The sequence below is a fragment of the Mytilus galloprovincialis genome, chromosome 1 (assembly GCF_965363235.1).
Source record: "Mytilus galloprovincialis chromosome 1, xbMytGall1.hap1.1, whole genome shotgun sequence".
Taxonomy (NCBI): domain Eukaryota; kingdom Metazoa; phylum Mollusca; class Bivalvia; order Mytilida; family Mytilidae; genus Mytilus; species Mytilus galloprovincialis.
This window is the reverse complement of record NC_134838.1, coordinates 122,485,474-122,506,188: the sequence shown is the minus strand read 5'-3', so window position 1 is coordinate 122,506,188 and position 20,715 is coordinate 122,485,474. Positions and strand designations below refer to the sequence as shown.

The 20,715-nt window shown below is 32.2% G+C and overlaps 1 protein-coding gene across 1 annotated transcript; it reads left to right on the top strand.

The window, feature by feature from the left end:
- Nucleotides 1-284: 284 nt before the first annotated feature.
- LOC143056384 (indolethylamine N-methyltransferase-like) lies at nt 285-14,478 on the top strand. Its single transcript, XM_076229481.1, has 3 exons — nt 285-524; nt 8,692-8,899; nt 14,021-14,478. Exons 1-3 carry the CDS (start codon nt 371-373, stop codon nt 14,439-14,441), a joined length of 783 nt encoding a protein of 260 aa, XP_076085596.1. The 5' UTR covers nt 285-370; the 3' UTR covers nt 14,442-14,478.
- The last annotated feature ends 6,237 nt before the right edge of the window (nt 14,479-20,715 follow it).

Sequence of the window (20,715 nt, the reverse complement as noted above, 5' to 3'; positions counted from 1 at the left end):
TGGTGATTAATATTTTACAAATTTTTTCAACTCTTTTTAAAAATTCCCAAAGTTACATTTCATGGGATTTTTTAGTCATGTTTCACCCTTCGAGAATCTATTCCTTTTACATAAGTGGTAATTAAACCAGTATTCAACACTTGACAAAAATAAACGTCGGTAATAGTATTATCTTTATATATACCAGAACATGTTTTAATTTAATTTTAAATAGTACCGATTTAAAATCATAAACATTTGTTTATTGATTTCTGAATGAATTACATGCTTCTTAACCGAGAACAATAATTATTGACACTTGCTTATTATATATAAAATGTATTCCACTTAACTTTTACCATACATATAAAAGTGATATCAACACATTGAGATGGCGGAAACAACCAAAATACTTTCTGGTGAAGATTATGTGAAGCATTTTGATTCAAAGGCATATACAGGAGCATTCTTTAGTGAGATTGAAATCGATGGATATTCGTTTGCAAAATTTAGATTGAAAACTCTACACAAAATATATTCAAAAGGTAAAATGCGTACATTTATTTGTAGCAGCTAAGTCAATGACATATACGTTCAGATTATTTTGTTAAACGATTATGCTTTTGATTAATCTTTCATATTTGTAAACTTTCATTTAAATATGAAGAGCGCATCTTTCGAATGATATTTAAGTACCAGTCTTTATAAGAATAAGTCAATTTAGAAAAAATTCAAAACATGAACGAACCCCGGCGGCGGATCTGAGGGTTCAAAGCGGGTCCAGGGAAAATAACATCCTGATAGGGAATTTGAAGTTGGAAAAACCCATCGGAAGCGAACCCATTATCAAGAAATAAATACTAATTCTGTCATTTGAAAAATACCATATAGTCGGCTATAAAAGTCCCCAACATAAAAAACGAAATAAAGGCAACAGAATTATACCGCTGTTCGAAAGTCATCATTCGATTGACGGAATACAAAACCGGGTTACAAACTAAAACTGAGTTTAACACATCAACTATAGGGAAAACGGTACTATTACATTTTCCCAGCATTAGGTTGGCCTTTTGTGTACCAAATGCAGGTGAAGGAAGTCAACTTAGAAGCGCTGTTATTGAATGTAAGGATACAATATTATATTTTTTTATGTATCAATGAATAACTGCAGTGTGTATATTTACAATATAAAATTTTGAAACCTATTGAAATATATTCTAGAGAATTATAATTCGAAAAGTCTTCAAATATTTAATAAATTTGGTGTAAAATGACGGTGTGCGTTGATAACATAAACAAGCTCCGTTGGAAGTTGGCCTAGATACTAATTGGCTTCAATCTTTAAAGCAGGTATTTGTTATAAAAAGTGACAAATTAAAAAATGTTAGTATTGTCGCCTATAACAGAATAAATAGTACCGTTTTCCCTAGTACAACTAAAAACCAAAACGACAATGCAACACCCACAGAAACGAACTATAAGATAACAATTGTCATTTTCCTGACTGGGTACAGGACATTTTAAGAAAAAAAACGGTGGGTTATTAGAAATTTTATAAACCAGAAAACTACCGGCTTATTTATATATATAAAAAAAACTAGCTGAAACATGTTTTCGAGCTCTCAAGCATTCCCTTGCCTGGACAAAGTGGTGTAACAGCACAACATAGAACAAACTGCAGAAATCAGTTGCAATTTGCTTAAACAAAAAAGATTAGTACTAGACACAAAAACCACTAACATTACCACGAATTACAACAATCTATTGATTTGGAATCTAGCATGCATTGGTTTCAGAGAAAAATAGGTTAGTCTTCATTTCAATATTGTCCTTCCACTACTTATTTTTACATCAACCTTTTTTCCCCTTTTATATGCACATAATTCGTTAATAAATGCAAAAATCAATAGATGGTCAGGTGAAATATAAAAATGGTAATCCCCTATCGTATCGGATACGATGTATCACGTTGAAACTAAACTATATGGACATGTTGTCTAGACACCGATACTTAAAGTAACAAAATGCACGTTCACGCGCTTTTACTGGCATTCTATTCATTAATAATTTTTTTTTTACATATTTTGAATTAATTAATCATAACTCTCGAAGTTTGTTAAAATGTTTCATGTATCATTTTTTCATAAATGAATATGTCCGGTAAGGGCCGATTTTGGCCTCAAATTTCAAGTTAATCTGACGAAAGATTTTGGACACTTTTTAAACACTTAATTAAGTGTCTATTTTAGTTGATTCAATTAGTTTATGTGAAAGATTTTAACTGATTTACCCATTAAAAACGCTACGATTCTAGCTTAAATATGAAAAACCTATAAAATATGCCACAAAATGTCACTTTTCAGATGTTTTTTTTTTGTCAAAAATGAAGGTGGCCGCTTCCGATTTCATCCTCAACCTTTATATATATTATGTATTATCATCAAATACAACTTATGTAGCAATACACAGTTAGGAGTTTAGTTTCGCATTTTGGCCCCTGGGGATTTTTCAAATAGGAAAGTTATTGTGTAATAAAATTCATTTTTAGACAGATGAGTGCTAATTTAGCCTTCAAAGATGGTTTATAAGTGCATCACGATTATTTTTTACATGTTTTATGGGCTGTTTTCTGTATGACAATCCGTATTTTCATAGCTAGACCGGCCAACGGTCCAGAAATTAATGTACTGTTTACAAACACTCTTTTTCTACAGGGAAAACGGTACTATTTATTCTGCCATAGGCGACAATACTAACATTTTCTAATTTTACCACTTTTTATAATAAAAACTTGGATAAAACAGTTATGTGTGGTGTTAGTACTTTATTACTCAATTTTATTAACCAGTTAGTATAATTATAAGCTTAACTGTCCTATCATTATAATAGGTGTCAATACATTATTTTACCCAAAATAGTCACCCCGGTCCATTATGACTTCTACCCGGTCCATTATGACTCATATCCGGTCCATTATTGATTTGTTGCCAGTCCTTTATGAGCACGTGCAATAATGTTGAAAAACCAAAAAAAAAATGGCTGACATCAGTGTCCGCTTCGATTTCAATTTTATGTTTTGAAAAGATCTGTGCAACTTTTCTGTGGAATTACCTACAAGTCCAGGACTGCGTAACTTCTTTTAGCAACATTTTGCGTGCTATATTTAGAACCGGAACTCTATAATCTGTAATCTGTTATATAAATTCTGCCAGTGTAGGCACACCTCTTCCGAGTAATGGATTTCACAATATGAATAGAAATATATATCTTCCACCAATATCACTATACACTATTTACATTGTACAATTTATTCTTGACGATAAAATTGGGCTTAATGTCAATATCATCAACTCATTAAATATTTTAAAATCTAAAATATTTATCAAAAGATATCACTGTTTAAGAGTAGACAACCAATCGTCACTTAGGATTCATAAAATGTTATTATCTACTTTCTTTTCTTTTTCTTTATATCATCTAATTGCAACAGTCTATACCTTTCACAATGGAGATTGTAACATAATCGTCTACATTTTGGATCTATAATGTTCTGTATCACTTTAAAAACTTTTTCATTTCTTAACTGAGGAAAACTTAACATTGTCATGTAAGTAAAGGGATCTATGATCAGTTGTAAAATGTCAAAATGTTCATCTTTCATATTAAAGACAGCTAACTCTTCACTACAGGAATTAATTAAATCTTCCAAAATTGGTTTTCTAATATCTTCTAATATTTTACACGTTAATAAAAAATGTGGTAAAGTTTCTTCTGTTTCATTACACAGTTTGCATATAGACAGTTCTGTATTACTTATAAATTTGGCTCTAACTGTTTGCAGAATATAACTCCCAGTAGCTATTTTCAATTTTGTAGGAATTCTAATAATTTCCCTTGAATTCATAGTATTTGTATTTGCAATAGGATGACATTGTCCTGGTTTATATATCAACGATAAGTATTTTAAACTGGTATAAAGTTTTGCTTGATTCAGTATCTTCACAATCCAGAATTTTTGAACTTTGGAAGTTATTTCCCTTTTCCATTGGCATTTACTAATTGGATTAAGTAAGTATTGTACAGGATCATTAAGTTCATATTTCAAAAATATTTTCCTCAATAAACTAAACCAACTATTACTATTAATAGCTTTAACATTTAATTGCCTTTCCGCTAGTTGCCATTCAATAGAATTTTTTCCTTGTCTAGTAATATTTCCATAAAAAGTTAAAATTTTTACATCTATTTGAGCTTCTACAGGTAACATCCCAGAAATCATATATATAGCAGGATCTGCTACTGTTTTTGGTAAAGATAACAATTGTTTCAAGAATTTCTTAAATTGTATATTCAAATTTTCTAAACATCTTCCTCTCGGGATCACTATTTCCAATCAATAAAACATTATTGGTATAATATAAGTATTCATAATTGACATTGAGGTTTGTGGATCTAGACCATTTTCGCCATAAAGTCCAACCCCCATTAAGCTATAAAGTGTCCTTCTTGCTTTCTTTAAATTCTCATCTATTGTAGCTTTACATGAATCATCGTCTGTACGACATATTCCTATATGTGTTGCTTTATTAGAAGTTGGAAGAACAGAATTGCCTAAATTCCAAAAATTTTTATTTACTTTCTCATGATGACGTGATTTCGACTGTATAACACAACTTTTGGCTGGTTGTAGTAAGTATGCCTCACGTTTACTAAAATCAAAGGCCATATCAATTAAAATTTGTGTTTCATATGGACAGTTACTAAGAATGGCTAAATCATCTGCGCAAGTAGGAGCACAACAAGAAATCGATCCAATTTTTCCTCCATATCCTGAATCAGCTAAAATGTCTAAAAGTGTATTTATATAGATTTTGTACAAGTCTGCACTAAGAGTCCCTCCTTGTCTTACGCCTTGTTCTATTCTAAAAGTGTCCGATATTTGATTATTCCATTTAACACAAGAAACAGCATTTTTATATAGATTATCAATAATTAAAATAGATTGTTCCGGAATTTTCATTTGATATAATCTTCTGATAAGCCCAGCATGTTTAACAGCATCGAATGCAGATTTTGCATCAAGCATAGTTATTATTGTTTGATCATTTAACTCAATACATTCCTTGTGATATTCTTCTATAATAAAAGAGCAGTTTAATGGTGCTGTTCTTTTAGTGAAACCACGTTGTAATGGATTTTGATATTTTATAATGTCAGGATTAATTCTGATCTTTAAAACAGCCTCAATGAGTTTGGATAATGTAGGAGTAATTGTTATTCCACGATAATTCTTACTGTCTTTACAACTGCCTTTATTCTTAAAGAGTGGGATTACTACCCCTAATTTCTGTTCGTCTGGTATATAACAAAGTCTAAAAGTACTATCCAAAAGTTCTTTAAGGTGATAAATAAGAGATTGTCCTCCATATAATAAGTTTTCAGTTGAAACTCCAAATATATCTGGTGATTTATTTAAATTTAATAATTTCAAAGCTTCTACTATTTCACTTTCAGTAATACTTTGGTGCTGAAACATAGCTCTACAAATGTCAATTATATCAATATATTCTTGTTCGACCTTTTGTTGGTATTTGTTATCAAAATGTTCATGAATAGAATTTATATAGACGCAGACGACAGTACAGTATGGCAGGCCTTGTTCCTGCAAAAATATCGGACAGATACGCCAAGAATGGCGAAGACATGCTTGATGTTTTGTCTCATGACATAATGAGGTACGAAATGCTTGCAGAGAAGGAGACGTTCGACGCTCTTACCTCCGTCCTGCAAGGGGAACAATCCCATGACAATGTCGAGCTACATGAAATCGAAGTAAACCGCTTGAACAATGACAACAACAACAATGACGAAGGTGATCCGACGGAAACACACGAGCAGCGTGACACAGGAAGCAGTAGATTTAGATCAGTTTCCAATGAGGACACAGACGAATTTCTCAGGAAAAATGTAAATAAAAACACGGACTACAAAACAAGATCAGATGTTAAAACTTTCTACACCTGGGCACAGCAAGTAGGAGAGTTTAGAGAGCTGCAGATGATTCCGTTTAAGGAACTAGATGCTATTTTAGCCCGGTTTTACTTAGGTTAGTTTAAAAGTTTTTTACTTCAACTTAAAGACTCCTAAAAATATGTTATTATGGTAATGATTTTTGATAAAATAGATTTGTACATGCTTTAGCCAGCTTCGTGACGGCTTACGGATAGGAACATGTATACTGAATTTTTTAGTCTGTCCAATATCATTCAGGACATCTTGTTTATATTTTGTAATATCAGTCTGTCCGTCCTATACTAACTTTTGAATTTCAGCTGAAGTTACGCTTGTATGTAGGCTGAATCCTTGCAAACAGCTAGTCAGATCTTCATTGAATTTTGTACACTCATTCAAAATAAGAAAATTAAAATGAAAATTCAATACAAGTTAACAATTTCATAGCACAATTTACCGTGTGAGACATCTGTGTTTTCTTGTTGATATCAATTGATTTTTGTATGATACATGTATATTTTTTGTATTTCATGTAAATTTTGTACATACAGAGTGAGGATACAGGCTGAATGGGGTTAATGTTCACTTTTTTTATGTTTCTATTTAAAGGTGTAAGGAACAAAGAGGGACAGGAGTATGAGAGCTATCTATGTTTGAAAAACCATCTCAGGCTTCTAGCATTGTTAACAATAGTAAAAGTAACATGATTGCCAATAGAAAAGACTGCAGTAATCCATTCAGTATTCTAACTGGCGCTGTTATTAATGGTGGAGTCATAAATCTAAACATATTTTCTGGGAAGAGGAAACGGGATGACTTTTCCAGCTCTCAAGAGTCTTAATAATTATCAGACAAGTTCCTAATTCAATCTGTATTTGTTGTCCTTGTTGAAAAATTTTGTTATCAGTAAATAGTTAAGAAAATATACAATTCCATTTTTATTGCCTCAGAACTGGTTAATAAAAGTATTAAGAAATGGGTAATTTAATAATGGACTGGTTATATATCCTCGGTCCGTAATAACGGCCCGCGGATTACTGTAATGGCCCTCGGCGTTGCCTCGGGCCATTACAGCAATCCTTGGGCCGTTATTACAGACCTTGGATATATAACCAGTCCATTATAAAATTACCCATTTATTAATACTATATTAAAAATTGAAGCCAAATAGTATCATGACCAATTTCCAACGGAGCTTGTTTATGTTATCCATGCCCACCGTCATTTTGCAGCAAATTTATAAAATAAATATTTCAATAGGTTTTAAAATTTATATTGTAAATATAAACACTGCAGTTATTCATAGATAAATTAAAAAAAAATATTGTACCCTTACATCCAATCACGGCGCTCCTAAGTTGACTTCCTTCACCTGTCTTGGGTACACAAAAGGCCAACCTAATGCTGGGAAAATGTAATAGTACCGTTTTCCCTACACGAAGTTTTTGACGCAATTTTACAAAAAAAATGAGATGAAAGACATATGAATTTCATTGGATTTGCTGAATGATATATGTACACAGTTTCAGAAAAGGTTTTACGATAAGCGATTGAAATTCTACTTTTAGCCAAATTTTGGGGAAATATGTGACATCTTCCTCCCCCTTTTTGCAATATTTTATAACAAATAAATGCAGATTGTTGCCATGGATACACCAATTTTTTTTTATATTTTACCATTTTATATACTGGATATAAAATCTATGGAAGATTCTGATTACATACATATGCCCATATGTGACACAAACAGTAAGCTTGATATTGCAAGAAAGCAATGAAAAGGGGTGGTAAAATTCATAAGGGCAAATTTTTGTATTTTTTCCTTGCTGTTTATTGCTACCTTACATTTCAATATTAAGAATGAACACAAATGCGGCCACTGTCACTGAAGACGGAAACCGTCTAAAATTTAACTCAATTAATTAATATTAATTTACGTTTTTGATTGAGTTAGGCCTGTCAATTGATATTTTATCGTGTGTTTTTCAATGTTAAGATGTTATGCTATTGTTTCAGAAAAAGGGAGAAGGTTTGGATCCATTAAAACGTTTAATCCCGCTGCAAATGTTTGCACCTGTCCTAAGTCAGATATCTGATGTACAGTAGTTGTCGTTTGTTTATGTAATTTATACGTGTTTCTCGTTTTTTTATATAGATTAGACCGTTGGTTTTCCTGTTTGAATGGCTTTACACTAGTATTTTTGGGGTCCTTTATAGCTTGTTGTTCGGTGTGAACCAAGGCTCCGTGTTGCAGGCCGTACATTGACCTATAATGGTTTACTTTTTTTTTAAATTGTTATTTGGATGGAGAGTTGTCTCATTGGCAATCACACCACATCTTCCTATATCTATCAAATACTAAAATTGTGAAGGTTTCAGTAATTTAGCATGACTTGATGATGCTAGTACCCGATATATGTACATTGTATTATCAAAAACAGCCCGTATTTATGTAGCAGAAGCATTCTACTTTACAATAAATAACTAAAAATTTACATTTTTACAGATTTTGTAAAACTGCTATATTTTTGGGCCAAAAAGGGGTCTTACCGGAATTACTCCTTTCAAAAACAGTACTAAGTTTGTTGAATGCACACAAAAACTCATTAAAAAACAGTAACACTTCCAATTTTCTTTACTTTGCCTTAACTCAAAAGTATTTTTTCCATGCATATATGATTTCAAGTATCTAATTCTCAGGTCACATAAGAGGAAAACTGCTACTTGAGATTGGATCTGGACCTTGTATACACACAGTAATACCAGCAGCAAGTTGGTTTGATGAAATAATTTTGACAGACTTTTCACCCAGTAATAGAGACATGCAAGAAAAATGGCTGAATAAAGACCAAGGCGCACATAACTGGGACAACTTTTTCAAATATTACAGTAAACTGGATGGTAATGAGTAAGTTGGTATTTACAGTAGGAGTTTATAAAATAGATGCATCGAGGGCAATTTTCAACAACAAGAGTAAGACAGACGGATTTTTATCATTCTGATATAAGTTTAGTTCTCTGATTTCGGTATACTTATATGTATAAAGAGCACGCGAGTCAGTATGGTTCAGATTTTTAATTTGATTTCATTTTTGTAGAAACGAATGTTGGGAAAATAACAAACGTCACGTACCAGTGAATTTTAATTAATGTTTTAACATGTTTGTATAATTAAACTGAAACTATTAATTCAACAAAATAAGTGAAGCAGAACAAAAAGGATAAAAGCAACCTTAATAAAAATGTGTTAATAACGGAGGATTGATTTTCTCATTTCGAAGACAGTCGTTTGATGTATAAATACACAGCCGGGTGAATGGTGTGAACGGGCTATGAAATGTTATGCTGTCCTTATCAACTTTGTATATAAACTTATGCTCGTGCTGTGATGTACACATGTTTGAACAAACTGTCGTTACAACTCTCTTGTCTTGTCACGCGAGTCGTATATGTTGGTGCCGTGACCAGGATACTTATGTATGTGATTGATTTGTATTCCATTTATTGCTTTTTCAAACAACGACTGATGATCGAGAATGTAATGTTGGATTATATTTTTTTTTTCAAAATGGAGTAACATAAGTTGAACGTTTCACTCAAAAGGTATATGAAAACGGCATCAACTCGATTGTTCAAACTCACAAAAACGAGGAATAGATGTACAAGATGTAAGTACAATTTACATGCTCAACACCTTTACTTGGATGAACGCATAATAATTTCTGTTTCTTTAAAATAATGTTGATTTCATAAGCAAAAATGTTACTCATTTATCTTGAATATTGAAGAATTAATTCATTGTAAGTTAAAAATATTAAGAAATACTATCAGAGAAATAAATTATCTTTGTTATTTTGAAACCTAAATCCTAGTAAGTCATACCTGATGCTCAGCCATGAAAATGGTGCACGTTTTTTTGGTAGTATTAAAACACAATATAGTAACAATTTTTTTCTATGAAAATAGAAAACACTCTTATTGAAATATTTTTTTTTATAAAATGACAGAATTATCTTCAGAAAATAGCGCCTAAATGATAAAAATAGATACAAATGTTTTGTGTATAATGACAGTTTTGAATATTTCTCGATAGATGAAATATAAGTATATATTTATATATATATATATTTTCTAAATTAAAGAATATTTGTACTTCATGTATATTAACAATGTTTAAATGAAATGCATGATTAAAAAAGGAAATCTATAATTAGAGTTTAAAATGAAAATGTTTTCCTATTATAGATTTGGTAAGGTTAATAAGTACTATATATACCATGGTTTTTACGAGTTAACATATTTTAACAAACGAATCCGAAGGATGAGTTTGTTTAAATATGTTAATGAGTAAGACACATGGTATATAAAATTTGTAACATAAATTGGATTTTTTCCTTTGATGTTTTTATGAAATAATTTGCTTAAAAAGTGTGGTGAGGGAAAACCATGGTATATAATATGCAAATTTATGTTGTACCATACTTTGCTAATTAAATATGCAACTCGACTAGAATCCAAAGGAAAAACGGCGGAGCTTCAGCCATGGTATAACATATTCATTTTCATGTTATTCCATGGCTGAGGCTCCACCTTTTTTTTTTAAATGTATCCGCCTCTAAAATATTTAGGAAACTATAAAACATACTAAAAGGTCAAGATCTTCATTTGTTTTCATTTTATAAGAAAAAGCAATAAATTATGTGTACCACATTTCAGGAAACCCTTTTCAAACTACATAGGATTGTTACGAATTCCCTTAATTTTCGAAACAATTGCTAAATGTTTCTTCTTTCAGTTTTGAAAAAAAAAATAAAATGTAAAACTATCATTTCCTTTGCGAAAATTCAATTTAAATTCGATTTAAAAAGAGGGGTACCTATACAAAAAGGAATAAATATCGGCAGGGGCGGATCCAGCCATTTTAAAAAGGGGGGGTTCCTAACCCAGGACAAAGGGGGGGTTCCAATTACATGTCCCCATTCAAATGCATTGATCGTCCAAAAAAAAGGGGGGTTCCAACCCCTGGAACCCACCCCCCCCCTCTGGATCCGCGCCTGATCGGCTACAAATATCTGTGAAAAAACATGATTAGGGGACGTACACTATCTACGCCCCTGAATCCGCCACTGTTAAAATATGATTAATTTGTATGATACATTGAAAAAAACAAAACAATTCTTACTGTCATTAGAATAATTATTAAATCCTTGTCGCTGGAATCCGACACTTTTGTTTACCTCAGTCTGATGACATTATGAAATTACCTGCGCCTACAATCATACACGGGGCGCAAAACTAAAAAACAAATCAGGGAAAATCCGACATTTTCTTTACTTTCTGCAAATTCAGGGGTTCTATCACATGAAATATACAGACGATCATACACGAAGCGCAAAAGTGACTTGCGCGAGCTTCCATTTCATTGGATAAAACTGTAACGTGATCAATTTCCAATATTAGTTGAAGGTCTTGAAGCTGTCAATCATTTTATTTATATTACAATACGGATTAAACTGTTGATAACTATATTATTTAGGAATTTAAGACTTCAAGATATGGAAATAGATATCCTATATTTAATGGTAATGAACAATAACGCGATACGAATATAAACTTTATCTTATAACTGATTCAATAATTTTTTTAAAGAAAAACAAAAAGGGTCATAAGGTCATCTTTTACCTCCTGTAAAAGTTCTGAAGTATGTTTTAGAGTGAAGTCAGAATACGTCTGTTGATGAAATAAGAATATCAAAGAAAAACTAGAATTGCCATTGCAAGCAATAGCAGATGTCACCCTTCCCCCAATTGCCACTAAGTTGCAGCCATTTCAGAATCGTTTAACAGTGAATGCACATATATGCATGGCAATACATCTTTCTGTAAATTTTCAGTACATTCACAGCATTTTAAAAATTTCACATTTTTGCCGTTTCCATGGCAACGGCAGCCATTTTGAAAATTTCAAAGTCAAAAGCCTCATCATCACTTGTCAGTTAACAATAATATCAAGTTTGATTAAGTTCAAAGCATTTTGAGAATTTTTGACTTTTTTGCAGTTTCCATGGCAACGGTGGCCATTTTGGAAATTCCAAAGTCAAAAGTCTCATCCAGACTTGGCAGTCAACAATCATATTGAGTTTCATCAATTTTGGAGCATTTTGAAATTTTTGAAATATTTGATCCTGTATCCATGGTAACAGAGTAGTTCCAATGATTGTCATAATCATTCAAAACCTGTATATAGTGGACAAGTATATTGTATAAAAATTTGATGATTTTAAGTTCAAGCATACCAAAGTTATTCACCAAACCCGGAAGTTTTTGGAGCATTTTGACCTTTTTGCATTGTTTCCATGGAAACGGCAGACATTTTGGAAATTCCAACGCCAAATTCCACATCTACCAAAGTTGCTCATCGTTATGGTAAAGTTTCAAAAAATTGGGAGCATTTTCATATTTTTGAAATTTTTGGTGTAGTTTCCATGGCAACATAGTAGTTCCAATGATTGCAAAAATCATCCAAAACCAGTATATGGGTGGCACCTTCATTGTATTAAAATATGATGATTCTGAGTTTAAGCATCTCCAAATTATTCCAAAAAAACAAAAAGTGGAATTTTTCACAATTGTTCCGTTTCCATGGAAACGGCAGCCATTTTTTATGGTCTTAGACCCTACTGCAACCCGCAATTTTGTGTTCCCTATTATACTTAACTATCATTAAGATTGGTTCCATTGGCTCCGAGAAAAGTGGCGGACAAAATAGTTGGAAGAATAATAATAATAACAAAGAAACAGAGGAAAAGCAATATGTCACCCGACATTGTCGATCGGGTGACATAATAAACAAAAAATGAATTGAAGTCAACAAAAAAAGACAAATGAAAGTTAAACCTGCTCAATGTTATATAAATGACTGTGAAGGTAAATAAACTCATCATAGATACCAGGACTAAATTTTGTGTATACGCCAGACGCACGTTTCGTCTACAAAAGACTCATCAGTGACACTCGAATCCAAAAAAGTTAAAAAGGCCAAATAAAGTAAGAAGTTGAAGAGCATTAAGGACCAAAATTCCTAAAAGTTATGCCAAATACAGCTAAGGTAATCTATGCCTGAGGTAGAAAAGCCATAGTTTTTCAAAAATTCAAAACTTTGTAAACAGTTAATTTATAAATATAACCATATCAATGATAATTCATGTCAGCACAAAAAGTGCTGACTACTGGGATGGTGATATCCTCGGGGAAATAAATCTCCACCAGCAGTGGCTTCGACCCAGTGGTTGTAAATAAACTCATCATAGATTCCAGGACTAAATTTTGTATAACAGCATGTTAAAACACTTGTTACCAGCTCGGTACTTATAATTTTTTTACATTTTCCTTTAATAAATTTGGATATTAAAAATAAATAAGGTTCCGAATCCCCCAGCAAAATTGACATTGAATGGACTGGCTATTTTGTAGTTCCTATTTTAGTCTTATATCTCTTCGCGAGTTCGGTTGTTTATATACCATTGAACTGTATTCTATAGACGATAAATCCTTGGCGAGGCAAATTAAATACTTTTTTTTTTCATTTTATAGCACACATGAAGAGACATATTATCAATAATGTGGTCATTTTTATAAATTTCCTGTTTACAATTTTTTTTCTCGAAAAACTAAGGATTTTCTTTATCCCAGGCATAGATTACCTTAGCCATATTTGGCACAACTTTTTGGAATTTTGGATCCTCAATGCTCTTTAAATTTGTACTTGTTTGGCTTTATAAATACTTTGATATGAGCGTTACTGATACGTCTTATTAGACGAAACGCGCGTCTGTCATACTTAATTACACTCCTGGTACCTTTGAAAACTATATACTAGTACTGCATCAAATCATATCTAGAACAATTCAAAAACCCGGCTATGTAATTTGGTCTATGTCACAAAATGTCTCCTCGTACCACATCTCCTTATTTAGGAACTACATAATGTAACCACACGTATTAATTTTTTTCTTTTTATGTATTTCCAGAGCCAACTGGCAACAACTTGAAGCCACTTTAAGGCCAAAGATAAAACGAGTCCTTCCCTGCGATGTATACAAACAAAACCCTATCGATCCAATTCAGTTAGATCCAGTTGATGTCATCTGCACAAGTGCGTGTCTGGAATCAGCCTGTCTAGATAAAGATGCATATCACAATGCGATGAAAAATGTAGTATCTTTGTTGAAACCGGGCGGAAAACTTATTCTGATCGGAGTTCTCAATTGTCCTCAGTATACTGTTGGGAGTGAAATTTTCAAGTGTTTGCCCATCTCCAGGGACGAAGTTATCAACACAGTTAAAGCGAATGGTTTAGATGTAATTGAATTATTTGATGACGATTCTTCGGCAGAAGAGGGCACAACAATATTTAATGGAACAGTTGTCATACTTGCCGAGAAAAAATAACTGGCGGTGGTGTTAAATCACTTTAGTACAATTAGTATTTTTGACTATATCTACATAATCTTTGTCTGTCAATAAACCCGAGTTGAATTAACAGAAACCGGGACCTCTCTTACTAAAGTTTTCGCCTGACAGTGTCAATTTGATAAGACTATGATCAGATTTTATAGACAGGACAATGGATGTTTTGGTAACACTGCTTGACAAAAAAATGAATATCAGCCAAAAATTGCATTATTCCACGCTTTAAAGAGAGGATTTAGTCATACAGTGTGCTGGTGTTCTAATACGATTGGGTTCTGTCTAAAATTTTAGTCATTAAACCAAATATTTGATGACTGGTGTACTATTACACTGACCAAGTCTTCTATTTGTTGAAACACACTTACACCGGTTTTAACAAAAACTAAATTTAACAATAACAATATAATACTGCATGACAACATGCAATATTCTGATTACAGTTACAGATAAGATTTTAATGATATTCTTTTTTTTAAAGGGCCCTAACTTTACTACTAACCGTATATTTGAAATATAACACGCTCACTGTCCGTGTGTAAAATATATAGTGTCAAGGTGTTCACTTTTATCCAATGATATACTAGAATGTAGAAGTCTACAACTTGAAGGTTATATCAATTGTATTACACATATCTATCTGTCCGACCGTCTGTCCGTTACAAATCTAATTTCTGGATGATAATTACAGCATCACTTGTCTAATTCTTTTAAAATGCAAATACAATATCAAGTACCATAAAATACAGGTGAAATTTTATTCTATACCTTTTTCATCTACAGCAATAACATGAATTATTTTAAAAGGGCAAGTTCACTTTTGATAGAATTATCTTTTACCGTTTAATAGAAATTTCATTGTAATGCATTGTAGTAACCTTAAAAGTTTTGTTTGAATAAAGTATCTCTTGATTTAATCTTCTAACTTCAAACACAATATAATGGATCATAGAATACAGGTCAATTTTGATTTTGCTGATTTTGAAATTAACTGTTCAACAATGACAAGTGTGTATACAAAATAACAAGTTCTTAATTGCACCGAATTAAAAAAAAATATATACTATCAAGACTATCAAAAATTGGCTGTAAAGATTAAAAAAAGACAAGAATAGACGAGACCCATGACAAGCACATTAATTATTGTTATTATACATTTTCCCACTCGTTACACGAATATGCTGAAATGTCTGCAGTTGTGATTTGAAAGGGGTTCCAGTAGGTTAACACTACTAGGCATAACCTTTCGGTCAACTTGGAAGTTCTAATTATTATCCAAAACTTAAAGTAATTTTAAAAAAACTTAATTAAAATTTGGTCTACACGAACAATAATTCAGTCGGAAAGATAACGATAATCAAGACACTAACTATCCCAAAATTAAACCATCTGTTTTTACCATTAAAAGCATCACGCTATGCTACTCACACAACTTATAAGTACAAAAAATAAAAAAAATAAAAAATGAACTCCGAGTAATATTCAAAACCAAAAGTCTGTAGCCAAATGGCAGAAGCAAAATTTCAAACGAATGCATAACAACTGTCATATGTTTTACTTGGTACCGGCATTTTCTTCTGTATAAAATGGTGGATTAAAACTGGTTTTATAGCTAGCTAAACCTCTCACTTTCATGACAGTCGCATACAATTCCATATATTGAAACGATATGTGAACAAAACTAACAGACATAATAAATAAAATGTGAATATTAGGGGTTATTGGTCCACACTCAACATTGTTTTATAATCTTAATCCCGATAAAAACAAACAAATATATACCCAAAAAAACACAAAACGGCGTAAAGACAAAGCACAATAGCAAAATTGAAAGACAATTATGCAAAAAAACATTCCATAGCTCAATAACACAATTACAGGATGTATAAGTACAGAGCCAGGTCATATGTAACAAAGAAACACAAAATTTCATTTAGAGAAAGCACATTTGCAAAAATGAAAGACAAGAATACAATTTGTTTACCATAACACAATCACAATGACAGGATGTATAAGTAAAAAACAAACTCAACAGTAAAACATAATATTCATAAAGACAAATAATAGAATGCTATAACATGTTATAATTTGATAAACAACGTCAGTACCCAAAATCAATATTTCAAGACCATCGTGTATTATTTGTAAAGTTGATATGGAATATTTATCGAAACAAATGTATTGCAGTTAAGTCTGCCGCATGTCGTGACTATTCTTAAATATCTAAGAAATTTATTATTCGAGTCGACTGAGATCGAAACTCCACGACGAATGATATGATTTCTGTTCACCAATAGTTAACTTTCCATTTCTATGCAGCAACATTCAAATAACCCCTGCATATGGAGTATATATTTCTCAGCTGATACGATATTCCTGAGCTTGTGTTTCCTATCATCATTTCCTTCATAAATGCGGCTCAAACGTATGCTATTGTAAATATGTTACAAATGGTAAAGTTATCCCTTCAAAAATTGTTCGGCCGCCATCATAAGTTGGTTGACCTTTATTGGAGAAATGTGCCACATATGATCATGGATATGTTCCAATTGTCGGTACCACAACCCCGTCCTGTTTTTGTATTTTGTGACATAAACGAATAAGACTCATTACCCATATTGTATTTACCTTGAGCAACACGATGCATGTAGTTGTTATAGTACTTATAGGGGCTAAAATTTTCAAAATTTGGAAAATAGAAAAGTCTATAAATTTTCCACGAACTATATTTTCCTTATTTCATATTGATTGTAACATTTATAGTAGGGTGCTCAGTATCGAAAAAGACGTCTAGTTAACGAGTTTAAGTTAACGGATAACACACGACTATATTTATATGCAAACTATTGGAAAATCATTATATTTTCCAATCATGAATATCGTCGTATGCTGCCGTGGTCACGTTTTTCAAAATTTTGTGGTTTCTTAGGATACCCACAGATACATGATCATATACAGACCATCTTCAACACAAAAATAAAATTATTACTTTCTGTGTTATTTGTTCAAATGATACTTATCATTTAGCTTAAAAATTAAATTTATCATATAACTAAAGCTGAAATGATTTATATAATTTAAGTTTAAGTATTTCATGATTTAAGTAAGACTATTTTTTTTAGCTGAAATTTACCAAATTGTGAACGAAAGAAAATTTATTGCGTGTTACTTTCAAGGGATTTTTACTCTGATTACACCAATAAGACATGGTTCATATGTGTGCCAAATATCTTTCGTGTAATGTTAATCGCATTGAAGAAAACAGCAATTTAAAACACAAATTTACTGATAATTCTGCCTTGATTCAAACACGCCTTTTCTCGTGTCGTTAATCGTTTTGTAGCTTACACTATCAGGTCATTAACTAGGACAATTGTCACTGACTTCATTTCTCTTCTAAGCTTGTTGTGTGGTCGATTTGTATATTTGGATTAGTCTAGTTAGTTTGAAGATCGTTGTTTTGCAATTGGAAATATTTTTTAGTTTTTTTATAACTTTAATTGCTTTTTTTGAATTGATGGTTTTGTTATAATAGTAATATACAAATCAAATCCTTAGGTCACGTTTCAGATCCGGAATATGGCACATATTCAGTCATGTTAAACTATGCCCATCAAACCCGACACGAAGTAGAAATGAAAAACAATGGAATAAGTGTGTTATATATCAGGGTTCTTCTACTAAATTGCTTATTAATACGCAAGGAATAAGCACAAACAAAAGCTTTATCGAGGCTATGGGAGCACGGAAAGAGTTTAGTTTATTGCATGCATGATGCATCAGACCTAGACAATCTTCGTACTGATTAATTCAAAATGTTGTACCAGGCACCATTCTTACTATAAATCTTACACTAGCAGACACAACTGCAGTTATTTTAAAGCTGAATCAAGTTCTTGTTCGTCTGTTAAAGTGTTTCAGGTCATATATAGAAGTCATCAACTTCCTGACTGGAAAAGTTTCTTTAGGTCAGTGAGATTTAGCAGGCCTTAATCAGATTTCTTGGCGAATCGATTGTCAGCATCATGGTAGATCAACAGTTACTATGATACATGAGGAAGCCATAGTCTAGCTAGCACTTCCAAGGACCCTAAATCAGGTTTTAAGAATTATTTTGTAAGCCCGATGAAGTAGATACTCGCATGATTTTACATGCTGTTCAAGAGTTCGGGGTGAAAGGAATCATGGGTAGGATAATAACAAAGTCACAAGATACAAATGTTCTAATATGATGCGTTTCCTACATCCACTCCATGCAGCATACGCATGATCTATGGTTTTAAAGAGGCACTTTTACTTGTATACAACATTTGCGCCGCTATATACATGTCCACGAAATATGTAAAAGTCTCAGTTTGCCATCTTTAACGTTCTACCAGCCGCACATGCTGTAACATGATGCGACGAAACGTAATCGGTCCTGTTTAGGATCAGTAAACGCAATGCTTTTTAGTCTTGAAGGACAATCCAGATGAGTTCACCGATTTGTCAAACCTATCTAATTGTGACATCGATGAATCTATAGATGCAGTTCGAGGTCTTGTTGTCAGGTTGAATGATCTCAAGTCAAAACTAAAAATAGATCACCGTGACCTATACAAATTGAGCGTAAAATTGGCTATAATTTAAAATTTCTCCCTTGTCAAACTTCCTCCTTGTGAATCTACTTTTAAACAATATATAATAAGAGCTTCACTCAAGACATACATTTGATGTCTTTCCATATAGCAAAACTACCCTAACACTCTCCTCTTTAGTTCGAATGGGAAAAGAAGAATTACTTTTTCCTATCTACCTCGATGGTCATATGTCATCCAAATTTCTGCAAGATTTAGTTTGTACTTGTAAGGGAAATCTGTGTTTCGAAGGGTGCAATTTGCTCCGAACAAAATCTATCCTGTATATATATTTATGTCCATGTCAGGCAAATGGCACATCTCAAAATGTAAATACTCCTGTGATTGCAGTTAGAAACATTGATTTCGACGAAGATGACGATGTATTAGATTTCATTTTTCTGTATGTGACTTATAAATCATTGTTAGCTATTGAATGACAATTAAGCAGTCCATATTATTTTCAAAACAATAAATACCGGTAAAATATATACTCAATTTTGAAATCGTGGAAAATATAGTAATAATCTATCTAGTGGGGATTCCGAAAAATATGTTAAAAAATAATAATAATAAAAAGCCTGCTATATGCTCCCTGCCCTTTGCTTCATTCGTGGGAATAAACTACAGGAGACCATATAATGTAGTAGGTAATACTAGCCTCGATTAAAACTTTCTATTTGTATTTGTTTTTTTCTTTTTCGTGTTTTTGCCATGCTGTTGTCTGCTTGTCTTCATTTTATAAGTTTCTTCATTTTATAAGTTTTTAATGTTCCTTTGCTTTCTCACGCCTTTTTTATTTGCAATTGTTTGGTTTGTAAAAATACATCGGTGCTGTACATAACCCTCTCCCTAATTATATTTTTGGAATACTTGTAAACAATATAGCCAATTGTTGCTCATTTAGACATTCAATATGTAGGATGGGGTGTTTTACCATTTTTTAACACATGTTTTGTTTCCATATCTTTACCCCCCCCCCCCCTTTATCTGTTTGCACTATTTTTTACTTCTGTAAAGCAAAACTATACACAGAGCTTGATATTCAACCAAGTCCGACGTTAATTTCGAAAAAAAAACTCATTTATATATACTCTTTCACACCCAATAACAGAATTTGATTTTTACCTTGAAATTGACGAACACCTGATTATCAAAAGACGTGAAAAACACATTTTTTTTCGACAAATTATTAAAGTTAAGATCTAAAAAACATCTTTAGATCTTACTTGTATCGAATTGAATACAAAAAAAATCAAATTTAGAAATTGAAATAGGCCAAGGTCACTGTTACTTAACAGTTGTTTATTAATTTCAAATTTGCACACCATATACAAAAAAGTCAATCTAAAGTCATTTTTGGCGTTAAAAATATAAAATAAGTTCTAAATGTAGATCCAACAGATATTTTCCGATAAATTGGTTCTTTTTATTTTGCTCCAAACGCATATATGTAGGAGAAACGAGCTATCTAAATGTGACTGCATTTTTCGTGAATTTTTGCTTTGACCTTTGACCCTGATTTTAAAAAAAAAGGTGACCACGGCAGAATACGACGACAACGCTATTTCGATGAGGCTTGTTCTCCTCTTTCCAACGATATAAAATATAGCCGTGTGTTATTCCGTTCAGGCAAATCG